At 52.1% G+C, this 12,784-nt stretch overlaps 1 protein-coding gene and 1 pseudogene across 2 annotated transcripts in view; both read right to left on the bottom strand.

The window, feature by feature from the left end:
* NT5C1A (5'-nucleotidase, cytosolic IA) overlaps positions 1-12,784 on the bottom strand; it is a 21,170-nt gene extending 8,386 nt beyond the window's left edge. Inside the window, exons 1-5 of the mRNA XM_001113402.5 lie at positions 12,359-12,784; positions 6,583-6,750; positions 6,035-6,164; positions 3,882-4,004; positions 1,412-1,596 (exon numbers count right to left, since the gene is read on the bottom strand). Of these exons, the coding sequence (XP_001113402.3) occupies positions 1,412-1,596; positions 3,882-4,004; positions 6,035-6,164; positions 6,583-6,750; positions 12,359-12,493 (741 nt within the window). The 5' untranslated portion in view covers positions 12,494-12,784. The remainder of the gene's footprint in view (positions 1-1,411; positions 1,597-3,881; positions 4,005-6,034; positions 6,165-6,582; positions 6,751-12,358) is intronic.
* LOC144334195 (uncharacterized) lies at positions 10,581-12,339 on the bottom strand (annotated as a pseudogene). The gene has a single exon (XR_013403751.1). The product of XR_013403751.1 is annotated as an uncharacterized LOC144334195 (transcript).

Here is a 12,784-nt window from a genome sequence, read left to right as displayed (position 1 = left end):
GGGAACTGTGTTATTGCATACTGGTGCAGGGTCAGAATAACTCTCAGGGCAACTGTTGATATGTATCCTCCATCCATATGCCCATCAAGGTATACAGATGTCTGTCCTGAAGCTCTGTAAGTGTGGCCTTTTGTGCCCTTCAACAGGGAGGATATTAAAACTAGTAACTATGGCAATGGGCACCCTTCAATCAGAATGGACTCCAGCTGTAAACAGCTGGAGAAGATGGCCCAGTGTGTAACTGTTGAGTATCAACCGTGCCCATCTGGCACCCAGGTGGCTCAAGGTGTCATCCTCAAGCTCTCTAGGGTCAGGGAAAGAATTTATTCTCTACAGTGCCCAGAACAATGAAGCTTCCTGAGGATGTGAGAATAAAAAAGCAGACGACAATGAAGAAAACTGCTTATTTCCAAAGCAGCTAGAAATAAACAAAAGGGGGCTCCTCGTCTTGGAGACCTCTTGCTTGCTAGGTGAACTGGAATAAGCAGTGGTCTCCTGGGCCTCTGCTTACCACTTAGTAGGATAACTCTCCTGCCCTGGATTCCCAAGGATTTCAGAGGCAACTCACAAGAACAGATGCGAACTGAATATTTAGGAGCCACAACTGAAACCTGCTGAGCTCTTGGAGCGGGGGGCTCTGAGATTATTGAGCATGCAGCTTTTTGTTAAAAGCTCAAATAGGAGCTCCCAGCAGAGCTGGAGAATCCAAAAGCCCCAACTCCAGGGAATTTCCACCAAGCTCTAGGGTATATTCTGTTCTGAGAGACACTGAGCAGTTTGAGGGTGAGTGAGTGTCCCTATGCCCCCAGCTAAGGGATGGATGGCAAGAGGTGTCCCAAAGCAAATGGTCTGCCCCAGATGCCACACCCAGCTGGATCTCCCTGCCCCAGTGAGGCGTCCCAGTCCAGCAGTTCGTTTCCTCCTGTTTCCAGGGAGGGAAACAGGCTTCTTAAGAGGCTGGGCATGCTCTCAGAGGGGTGGGGGATCTCAGGGGAGGAAGTGAGGGTTCCAGAGAGACGATGGGAACTTCAGAGAAACAGAATGAGGCCTTCAGAACAGGGCAGGGACTTCAGAGAAGGGGGGGATGTAGAGAATGGGGACATCAGGCAGGGAAAGGAGACCTCAGAAATGGGGATTTGAGCTGCAGAGAGTGGGTATGGGCTTAGAGAGAGGCTTAGAGAATGGAGGCTTCAAAGTGGGGTTGGGACTTCAGTGAGGGGATGTGGGCTCGACAAAGTGGGTGGAAGCTCATTGATGGGGGGCCAGTGGTCAAGTGAGAGGGTTGACGGGACCGGGCTGGAATCTGGGCTGAGCCTGGGGTTTGTTTGGTTCCGGGCTGGGAGTGCAGGCCAAGGGCGGATCTGGGGAGCTGCCTTGTTCCTCTCAGGGGTTCTGGGTCTCTATGGAGCACCTGAGCCAGAGGTTTGTTCTCGTGGGCCTTCTCATGCTCGAAGAATCGGTCCAGCCCGTGGGCCTTGACGATGCGCTCCGACTCATCCGAGAAGAGCACAGCGTCCCCGTCGAAGGCCACGCGCAGCTGACTCTGGGACACAACCACGTCCCTGCTGGGGCTGAAGATGGTGGCAGCTGCGATCCCTAGGCAGAGAGAGGCAAGTATTATCTGCCTTCAGGCTGGGCAGTAGGGCCAGAGCGGGCTAACTTAGGCTGTCCTTGCCCCACCTGCCTCATACAGGACTCAGGGCAAGGCTGATAAAAACTAATATTTAAAACATGTAAAAACTGGTAGTGCATGGATCCTGGCCACGAAGAGGGCAGCAGCAGTGGCTCTGAAGCAGATCTCTAGGGCCCTTGCCTTGCCAGGTTACCCTGTTGGTTATTGCTTTGTGGAAAAGTCTGGGAGGAGTCCCGGGGAGGAGGAGGGCACTCAGGACTCAGGGCAGGAACTATTTACCAACCAGTGTGAAGGAATTTCAATACTTTAACCCCTAGTAAGATCATGCTGCTGTGGACCAGCCAAACGTGAGTCCCACCGGCCACTGCCTTCCTGCCAGGGGTGCTTTACAACCCCTGCTATAGACCTACATTGGGGCTGGAAGGAGCCCCAACTCTGGTTTGGCCTCAGTCACTCCCTCACCATTGGTTCTAGCAAGTCACTCACCTTCTCTGGACCACTGTAAAATTAAGGGCCTCTCATCTCTGGGGCTGAGACCATAGGCTGCAATCAGGTGAGGTGAGTACGGGCACCCTCAGTCTACAGCCACAATGACACCCAGGTATGCCCTACTGGCAGCTGTTCAGGGTTCCAAAAAACAACCTAGGTGGCCCTGGGAGACAGCACAAGTGATGGCTAGTTGTGTGCACAAACTCTCTGCAACCCCGGGCTCCTCCAGGGATCCAAGGATGCCTCTCAGGGGTTCAGGCTCCAGGCTAGAGCTGCACTAGATGGCAGAAAGCCAGTGCTGGGAGGCTGGAGACCTGGGCTGCTAGCTGAGCCCATTCCCTAGTCTCCATCTCTTCAAAGACCACTTCAGCCCAACTCTTTGAGAACTGAGGATCACAGAGGCTGGGCTTAGGTGAGCTTTGGGAGGAGTGAGCAGTGCTACCCGCACACAACTTCACTAGCCTGAGGATGCTACAAGCAGGGCCAGTGCCAGGCATCAAGCCAAGCACCTTCTCAGCTCTGCCAGCACTGGAACCAAGATGATCCAGAACCACCTCTACCCTCAGCAGGGCCTTCCCGTGGACCATTATCTTGCTCCTTAGCCTGAGGTCAAGTTACGAACACACAGAGGCACACCTACATGCCAGTGCCAAGGCCCCAACCAGAGGGTATGACATCTGTCTAGGAAAATGGCTCCTGGTTCCTGGTTAAAGAAAGCCTCTAGGAGCTCCAAAGCAGCTCAGGGGAGTGAGTTATCGGGGGAGAGAGACCAGGCTTCCAGGCAGCAGGCAACATGAAAGAGGAAGAGAAAACTGAATATATTGTTGGTTGATAAAGAAACTTGCCACTAGTGTTCAGCTTAACGAGCCCTCTCAGGCAGCTGGCCAGTCCTTTCTCCTGTATGGGCCTGTTTTCTCCCACCTGCAATAGGATACGCACCTCGTTGGGAGGACTGAGAATATGGATACCACCCAAAACTGCCCCTGGAAAGACACATACTATCCTGGCTAACATGGTGGAACCCCGTCTCTACTAAAAACACAAAAAATTAGCCGGACATGGTGGCGGGCGCCTATAGTCCCAGCTACTCAGAGGCTGAAGGGGGAGAATGGCGTGAACCCAGGAGGCAGAGCTTGCAGTGAGCCGAGATCACGCCACTGCACCAGCCTGGGAGACAGAGTGAGATTCCGTCTCAAAAATAAAAAAATAAAAATAAAAAAATAAAAAAAATAAAGAAGACACACATAGAGGGACATTCTCTTTGTCAGTACTTGCATCTGGGTCTCCTAAACTCCCCTAAGCACTGGCCAGCCCAGCTGCTGGAGATGATGGCCATTCCCCAGACCCTACCATTCAGGCTGGACTAGATACGAATCCTCCTCCCCATTGGCCCAGGACAGGGCAGAGGCTGCCTTTGGTTCTACAGGAATCAGAACTCCTTCTGACTTGGAGAAATCATGGAAGAAAGTAGCTGTCTGGGCTGTAGAGAGGGTTTCCATGGAAACAGAAAGCTGGGTGATGCTGAGTAGTAAAAGCATTCATGACACAGTAGGGCTAGAAGTAGGAAGATGGAATGGGTAGGGCCTTGCTTTCAGAACTTATAGGACAGATTATAAGAATTAAGGAAAGTATTGTGTAGCCTTGCCTTCTAGTTACCATGGCAACTCCCAGCACCTGCTCAGAACTTTAGGACCAGGCCTTCCACCTCAGGGACCCCTTTGCTGCACTCCCCATATTCTCCCTCCTCACTTAGACTTACCTTCATCAATGGCTTCTCGCACTTTTTCCGCATCGGCTGACAAGTAGAGGTTGGTGTGATAGGCCTTGAGATAGCAGATGGGGCTGTTCCCACCTGTCATGCAGAACCTCTCGATAAACAGGTCTGGGAAGGAGGTAAAGGACCCAGATGAGGCCAGGGTCAACCCTGGGCTTCCGGGCAGTCTCTCTGTGTCCAGTGGACACCATCCTAGTTCTGGGTGTGGTATGGCAGCACAGAGTGGCTCTGTGTGATTTTAGGCCAGTGTTCCCCTCTGAGCCCCTCCATCCTTCATGAAGTGCGGACAATCACATCTCTAGAGCAATTGCCCAGCTCACAGGGACATTCTCTTGTCAAGGAATCACAGTGCTACATGCTTGTGTGACCCCGCCTCCTGGTCATAGCTGATTGGATAAGAGCAGACACCTGACCCAAGCTGAGCCAATCTGATTACCTAGGCTGCCAGTCCACTGGTCCTCATCACTGCAAAGGTTGTAAAGTATTTGTTGGTTGATAAACCGGCTGCTGCTCTGAGCCCATTTAAGTTACCCGTCACTCTCGCAGCCCCTTACCCAGGACCTCCGTCCTCCTCAGAGTCCACAACAGAAGGTGGTAATGCCTGGTATGGCAGGGGTCCTTCAGAGCCCTGCTTCAGCACTATAGGGAGGGTCTGTCCTGATTACGCAGTGTGGACGTCACACAGGTGGTTAAACATTTTTAATATCAATCCTGCTCCCAGCAATTTGAAATTAGGATTTAAAAATGCCTACTAACTTTTTTGGTTGCTAAAAACCAGGCCTTGTAAACCTATAAATATAGGTGTATTCTTTTTTTTTTTTTTTTTTTTTTTAACAGAGTCTCTCTCTGTCGCCCAGGCTGGAGTGCAGTGGCGTGATCTCGGCTCACTGCAAGCTCTGCCTCCCGGGTTCACACCATTCTCCTGCCTCAGCCTCTCGAGTAACTGGGGCTACAGGTGCCCACCACCGCGCCCGGCTAATTTTTTTGTATTTTTAGTAGGGACAGGGTTTCACCGTGTTAGCCAGGATGGTTGCGATCTCCTGACTTCGTGATCTGCACGCCTCGGCCTCCCAAAGTGCTGGGATTACAGGCGCGAGTCACCGAGCCCCATCAGGTGTATTATTTTTCTGTCTCTCTCTCTCTCCCCAAAGTGGATCTCCCCTCCCCTCTCCTCCCCTCTCCTCTCCTCTCCTCTCTAGTGATTCTCATGGCTCAGCCTCCTGAGTAGCTGGGATTACAGGTGTGCACCACCACGCCAGGCTAATTTTTGTGTTTTTAGTAGAGACAGGATTTTACCATATTAGCCAAGCTGGTCTTGACCTCCTGACCTCAAGTGTTCCACCTGCCCTGGCCTCCCAAAGTGCTGGGATTACAGGAATGAGCCACCGCGCCTGGCCTGGTTTTCTTGAATATGGTTTTTATTTAGGAAAAGCAGAGAAATCCAATTTCAGGGGAGAGAGGGAAAAAAAAAAAAAAAGAGCAAACTTGCTAGAGAAGCACAAATAAATGTTCATGTGGCCTGAAGAAAAGAAGATCCTGGGAGATATTTCCAGTACTTGGATTCAGGCCTTTGTAGGCCCAATTTTATTTCCTGTCCTCTGAAAGACACCCCTGTAACCTAATAAGAAATTCTCCTGGGCTTAAGCTAGCTCTGGAGGGTCTATTATTTTTAACCTTGAGTTTAGACTAAGATGCAAAGCCCTTTCGCTCTGACAGCTGCACCTGATTCTCCCAGCAGCCTTGTGAGACCTGTTAGCCCCATCACAGTTAGAGAAACTGAGGCAGGGAGGCAGTAAGTGTCCCACCTAATCACACTGAGAGTGGGGTGTGCTGGAGCTGACTTGGACAGGCTTGCAAGAGCCCACAGGTAAACACTCAGAAATTTTGTGAGCCATTTGTATTGTTCAACCACTGATAGCTTGAAACCAGTCCTGGTGGAAATATTTACACCCTGAAAACTAGCAACACTACAAATCAGGGTTTTCTTTGTTTGTTTGTTTAAACAGCGAATTGACCAGCACACACTGGGCTTGGGGTTCCGGTCAGTACAACTCCATCCTGCAGAGGTGTGGCCCCATCCCTGGGGGTCTGGTAGGGGTGTCCCAGGGCAAACCCCCCATCCTCATGCTCATGCTCACCATAGTGGTTGATACTGTTGATGAGGCGGACACCCACTTGAGCATGGTTGTTGGTCATGAGGACAATGTCGAAGACGTCCTCACTATCGGGGTACAGCTCCCGCAGCCGCCTGTTCACAGCCTCCAGAGCCTGGAAGGGTGAGGGCATCCCCCAGCTTAGACCCCCAAGGATTGATACCTGAAGTTGGTGGCCAAGGATCCAATGAGGGGAGGTGAGGAGCCATGCTTGGGATGAGATCAGTGCGCATGAACTACCTTCTCCTAATGCAAGTTGCTTACCGCTCAGGGGTACCTAGCTGGAGAGAGTTGGAGCTGAAATCCAGCCCGCATTCCACTCACCAAGCTGGTTACCAGGCATGGGGCTGCGTTCTTCCAGAGGGTGGACGAATTTTCTTCCCAAAAGCCTCTGTCACCTAGCCAAGCTGTGCACCCGTGGGGTTACATCTGCCCAGAGGGGCCCGTTTTCCTTACTCAAATACCCGTGGGAGTGCTTTGTTCTAATCCCCACAAAGGCGCTGTATGAGCTAGTGGTGGAACTGCCCCCTCACCTTCACGAACGGGAAGGCAGGCCCGGGACTGAAGGGCTCGTTCTCATGTTCCAGCTGGTAGCGCACGTACTCCTCCACGCCCTGCTCCGTGTAGATCCGCTGCTCCTCGTCCATGCGAAACAAGGCTCGGGAGGACACAGCGATGGTGACTGCATTCTGAGGCTTGGGCTGCAGAGGTATGGGAGAGGGGGTTGTCACTCAGACGACTGCCCCTGAGGCAGGCTTACATGTATGAGTCTCCCTGGGTAGTGGGGACATGTAGAAGACCCAGACCCAGCCTGTACCCTAAAGAGGCCCAGCTTGAGCAGATGTGGACTTAGGTCAGGACCCTATCTATGACGGACCCAGATGGGGGTTGAGAGAAGTGCTAGCTCCCTTGCTGGAAGCACAATCTGATGGAGGGAGGGCCACGCCCTTGGAAGTTTGCAATCTAGTCGGGCATCTGGACACAACAAAAAAACGAAGCCAATGTATGTGGCCAAAGTATGACTGATGCTGGAGATGATCTCAGATGGTTTCCATTATAAAATAAGAGCTGCATGCCCTTAGGAAGAAATGGTGTCCATAAATATGACAATTTATATTTAAAAAATGTATCTCCAGCTCAGATCTGTCTCCTGAGCTCCAGATTCATACATCCATCTAACTGCCCCAGTTGACTAACAGCCTCTCAAAGTTAACATTCCCAAGGCTGAATTCCCATCACCTTCTCCCCTCCCAAACCTGATCCCTTCTCCCTGTAACTCTTAGCAAGGCTTAGAACCACTATCCACTCATTACTGAAGCAGAAACTGGGAAGTCAGCCTCAACTCCCTTCCTCATCAATCAATCACTGAAATGAGTCAACTCTACTAGAATCCACCCACTTCTTTCATTCAGGCTGTTCTGGTCATCTGTCGCCTTCTCTAATCTGTCATTCATGCTGCTGTCAGGAGATTTTTCTAAAGTTCAGATCTGACCACAGCTCCCCTCTTTAGTGGTGCACACTATTCTCAGAATATGGTTGGCAGCCTCTAGTGTGGGAATAGAAAGCCCTTCACAACAGACCCTTACTTCCCTTTCCATTCCCCTCTTCCCATCCCCTAGCTTTGCCCCATCTGACCTTTGTCACATCAGGGCATACTTTTCCCTTCTTTTTTTTTTTTTTTTTTCCTGAGATGGAGTTTCACCCTTGTTCCCCAGGCTGGAGTGCAGTGGCGTGATCTCAGCTCACTGCAACCTCTGCCTCTCGAGTTTGAGCGATTCTCCTGCCTCAGCCTCCCAAGTAACTGGGACTACAGGCACCCGCCACCCCAGACAGCAGCTGAACCTTTATAGTCCCTTAGGAGGATCAGAATATGAGTGCCCAAGGAACTTACAGATACCCGGAGAATCCCACCACATCTCTGTGTCCTAAGCAGTCCTGGGGTCATGATTCCCACTTTACAAATTAAAAATGGGGCTCAAATTGAAGTCAAGGTTCATAAATGCACCTCTCATTCTCGCCCCTCCTGATCACCCGTGGGTCGTGTACTCAACCCTATTGCTTCTTTCTGGGGTCAGTCCTGGGCTCCAATCAGTTGACAACATTGAGTGGTTGCCATCTGAGAGACACTGTGGTGGACATGGCAGGAAACAACACAAGTGTGATCCCTGTCCCCATGGAGCTCAAGATCCACCCCCAAGACAGAGGCCAATGCCATCTTTTAAAAGAGCACTGTCCAATGGAACTTTCTATGATAATGGAAATATTCCATAATCCGTGCTGTCCCTGTGGCTATGGAACAATTTGAAATGTGACTAATGAGACCGAAGAGCTGAATTTTAGATTTTATTTCATTTCAATGAACTTAAACAGCTATATGTGGCTAGTGGTTAATGCAGCTTTAGAACCTTACAATGGGATTGGAAGGCAAAAGAGTTCCCCAAGGTCTCGTGGTAGACTTTCTGCATTTGACTTTTAACCCCAGCCAAGATGGTATATGTGGCCAGCAAGGTCTGTGTAAGGCAGTGGCAGGACAGGTGCTTCTTCTTGGAGGTTCAACCCAAATACCTTTCTCAGTTGCTGACTACCACCATGTGTGTGTCCTAAGGGCGGGGTTGGTGGTGGAGTGGGGAGACCCACCCTCATAAACCCTGGAGGCCTGGAGGCCTTTGGAACAGGAGCTGAGCTTGCTCCACCCCTTGGGCTTACTGCCCCAGGGACAAGGCCATCACTCCTTTAAGGACAGAGAGTCAGCTGCCCTCCCAGCCCCATTAGGCAGGTTCCCAAGCCTGCCACTCCAGCCCTAGCAGCCAGCCAAGCTCTCACTCCTCACTTTCTGTCCCACAGTCCCTGCCAGACTGCCAAGTCCTAGGCTCCCTCTGGCTAAGCTACTTATACAGACCCCAATCCGTCCCACCCCTGGCTGTTTCAAGAAAAACGTCCTGGCTACATTGGCCCCAAGAGGCCTCTGCTTCTCTCTTTTCCAGATAGGGAAACAGGCCCAGAAAGGGGCAGATTATCACTCTAGGTCAAGGCAGAGCAAGATGAGATCTCAAGTCTCCAGCCTCTAGCCTGACCTCTATCCACACTGCAGTCCCCTTGCCATTCCCCTCCTCAACAACTCCCAGAAGACCCCATCCCTTGCTACTTCTGCCTTCCCTGGAAACATCTCCCCCAGCCTTCACTTTCCAGATTTGGCAGAAATGATCAGGGCATGCCCACAAACGGAGGTTTCTAATGGCTGGTCTCTGTTTCCCGTCAGAATGGGGGTCCCAAGGGCAGGACTCTGCATTCCCACTTAGACTGCTGTGACACAGTACAAGTGAGGTGGCGTCTAAGATCCCAGAGGCCATGACTGTGTAAGAAATATGGATCCCAGCTGGGATTGATGAATGATCTGTCCAGGCTCCAGGTGGAGCTGAAGGAGCAGGTGAAAGGGGCTGGCCAGAGCTGGGGAGAAGTCATGGATGTAGAAACCCTCCTGGGCCTGGCCGCAGAGGTGGCCATGTGTTGGCAGGGGCATCTAGGAACAGTACTTCTAGAGAGCAGAAAGAAGCCCTGATCTCAGACTGGGAATTGGGTCAGAGTGGCTCAAGGGCTCAGTCTGGGAGCTCGGAGCTCCAGGAAACCAGGGTCCTGGCAGCTCTCTCTGCCTTCCAGGCTCAGGCTGATGGCTGCGGCTAGGGGATGGGAATGGAAGAATAACAGAGGGCAGCCCACTCCCACTTGGCCTGCCTGAGGAGCTCCCATTTAGGCTAACGTAATTCTGCCTATTGGGTCCAAGATAGAAACATAGGCAAAAAACTGTTATTCCTAGTAGGACTTAAAGAGGGAAAGGCTGCTGAAGGAGAGACAGACAGCAGAGTACTGGATTGAAGAAGTGCTGTGACCCCATGAGGTGAGGGCCTCTAACAAGCCTTCAGGCGTTAAATATTTTACTCAGGCCCCTGGGAATGAGAATTAGCCCAGGCCAGGCCATGATGGGGCCCATGAGGCCTAAAGCCCCCAAAATAGCCTGTGGGAAGAGGGGCTTCTGCAGGAAGGAATAGGAGCTGGGAAGTCTCCAGGCTTCTTGCCTCCCAGAGAACCGTGAGAGTCAGGGGCTGACCCAGGGGTTATGACTGACAACTGGGCCTGAGCTCTCCAGTTCCTTGGTGCCTGGGGAGGAAATGGATTTTGATCACTGATGCTTTCACTACCCCAGTCCTCAAGTCTCCATCCCTTCCCCCCCTCATCACTCAGGCCACAGCATTGACATTCATCCAGCTTCCTCTTCAGACAGGCACCAGCGTTCTTACTGGTGGGTTTGCTGCCGGACTCACCCTTTCCAATCCATCCCAGAGTGATCTTTCTAAAATAAAAATGGGACCCAGTTAATCCCCTGATGAAAAATCCTGTAATAGCTCCATAATGGTATTCATATGTTTTTTAAAATGTGGGTTGAGCTTTTATTTAAATGAATTCAAATGAACTTTGAATTCAATATGTAAGCCAGATATTACCATATATCTCATACCATGTGGTACCAGATATAACATATATAATTGGTGTATATTTATTTTACAGATTCAAATGCATTACATTTATTTATTTATTATAAAGTCAACCAATGAAAACAACACAGTTGTTTGCATGACAACAAATTTGAAACTAGAGGTTAGAATGCCAGTGCAGACTTAAGCTTCAGCATCCAGCCAAGTTTTTGCTGTGTTTGTATTTGTACACTATTAAGAAAGTCCTGATTCAGACCAATAAGTGGTTGGAAATGCTAAAAGGTTTTTTGTTTTGTTTTGTTTTAAACTACAGGCCTTGCAATCTCAAGATGCTCTTTGATGAAATAGATCACAGGGGAAGCCTTATTCTGAGGTTTGCTTAAAAAAATCTGCAGCCCAAGCTAGTGGCCTTTAAGCTGCTAAAATGTCCACCTAATACATTAGAGTGAGTTGGGTTTTATTCCACATTTTTAATTGTTTAAAACATAGTCTGAAGAAGAAAGAAAATAATTTGGATTCCCACATGTGCAGACTCCCTGAAACACAGGGCTTGGGGAAGCTAGTTTGGAAATCCCTGACCTCCTTGAGTAAGGTCCAGACTCCTTAACATGATCCCTAAGGCCCTCTGTGGGCTCTTCCACATCCCTCCAGCTCTTCTCCCAACAATCCTGCATTCTTCATTCAGAACTTACTCGGGAACACAGTCTTGAGCTTCCGAGACATCTGCATGACTTCTGCCTGTCCTGTTTCCCTCTCTCTGGGAAACTCCAGCTACTCAGGCTTTAAGATCAGGATACATGCCACTTCTACAAAGCTTTCCCCAGTGTGACATCACTACTCCACTCCCCTGCAACTCCCCCAGGCTCTCATCTCTGGAGCCTCCATCAGTGTGCAAGCTTGAGCAGAGCTTGGAGGTGCTAAGTGAATGATTGCTGATAGGGTGGACCTCTTGGGGAGGGGTCCTTGGAGGGAAGCAGCAAGTTGCTTTAAGATCAAGCTGGAGCTCTTCGGAGGACCGCTGTGGGCGGACCTCTATTCTCAGTTCTCTCCTCAAGCTCTGCCATCTGGGAAGCTGGAGACAGCAAGGCCCAGGGGCAGACTAGGGCATCATCAACTTGTTTGATGGGGGAGAGGAGAGAGCTCCTCTGTGTGAGGTCCCAGACGGCTGACACCACCACAGGGTCGTGGAGATGTTAATGTCCACTGCAAGGGGAGCAGAAGCCGAGCTGGGGGGCAGAGTCCAGCGCTGGGAGCCTGCAGCCAGGGGCGCCAATCGCCTCCCAGGGCAGAGTGTGGATCCCAGTGCCTGGAGAGAGCAACTTAGGACGCGGGGAGCGCACTGCCCCCAGCCCAGGGCCAAGGGCCCAGAGCCAGACTCCAAACGCAGAGTCTCAGGTCCGGAGCCCGATGCCCAGGTGGCGGAGACCAGAGCGCACAGCCAGGAACCGGGTTCCCGAGTCTGGTTACCCGCGCCTGGGGCGCTTCTGCAAGCGCTGCCGACCGGCTTCGCCAACAAGTGCAATCCGCGCTCCCCTGCGGCCCGCGCGGGGAGGGGCTGGGGCTGCGGGCCTCTAGCTGGGCCCTGATGACAGCATGGGGGAGGGGGATCCTGGCGTGGAACCCGAGTCCCGGTAAAAAATACACCAGAGCAGAGCTCCCAAAATAAACCCGATCCCGCGCCAGCTGCCAGGCGCATTCTGGGGCTGAGGACCTGCGTCCCCTCCCAGAGGGGCGCCACGGGTCCCTTCCCAAGAGACTTATGACCCCTCCTCCGGCGTAACCCTTCCCAGTCCCGCGCATACCCGTGCATTGCTTTTACCGATTTGGGTTTCTTCTTGGGCGCGAGGTTGTCGTAGAAAATCTTGGCTTCCTCCCAGACCTGGGCCGCAGCGGTCTCCGCTCCTGGCCCGGGCTCGCGGGGCTCCTGGGGCTCCTGGGGCTCTCCAGGTTCCATGCTCCGGCTCTGACCGGGCCCGGCCAGAGCAGGCAGCGGCGTAGACGCGGAGCTGGCTGAGCTGGGCTGCAGGAGGGAGGCGAGTCCCTGCGAGGGAAGGGGGCGGGCAGCGGCGGGGAGGCTGTGCGTGTGAGCTGGGCTCCCCGCCCGCTGGGTGGGGGGAGGTCACACTCGCCCTCTCGGTCGCCCGTGTGTCGCTGCCGCTGCTGCTGCTACTGCCGTACGGTATGAGGGATAGCTGGGCTCTCCTTCCCCGACCGACCCACGCCCGAAGCCGGTTGGGTGGTGAGG

Source organism: Macaca mulatta, chromosome 1 (assembly GCF_049350105.2).
Source record: "Macaca mulatta isolate MMU2019108-1 chromosome 1, T2T-MMU8v2.0, whole genome shotgun sequence".
In the NCBI taxonomy this organism is placed as follows: Eukaryota; Metazoa; Chordata; class Mammalia; order Primates; family Cercopithecidae; genus Macaca; species Macaca mulatta.
Note: the sequence above shows the minus strand (reverse complement) of the source record. Positions and strands in the feature narration are given on the sequence as shown.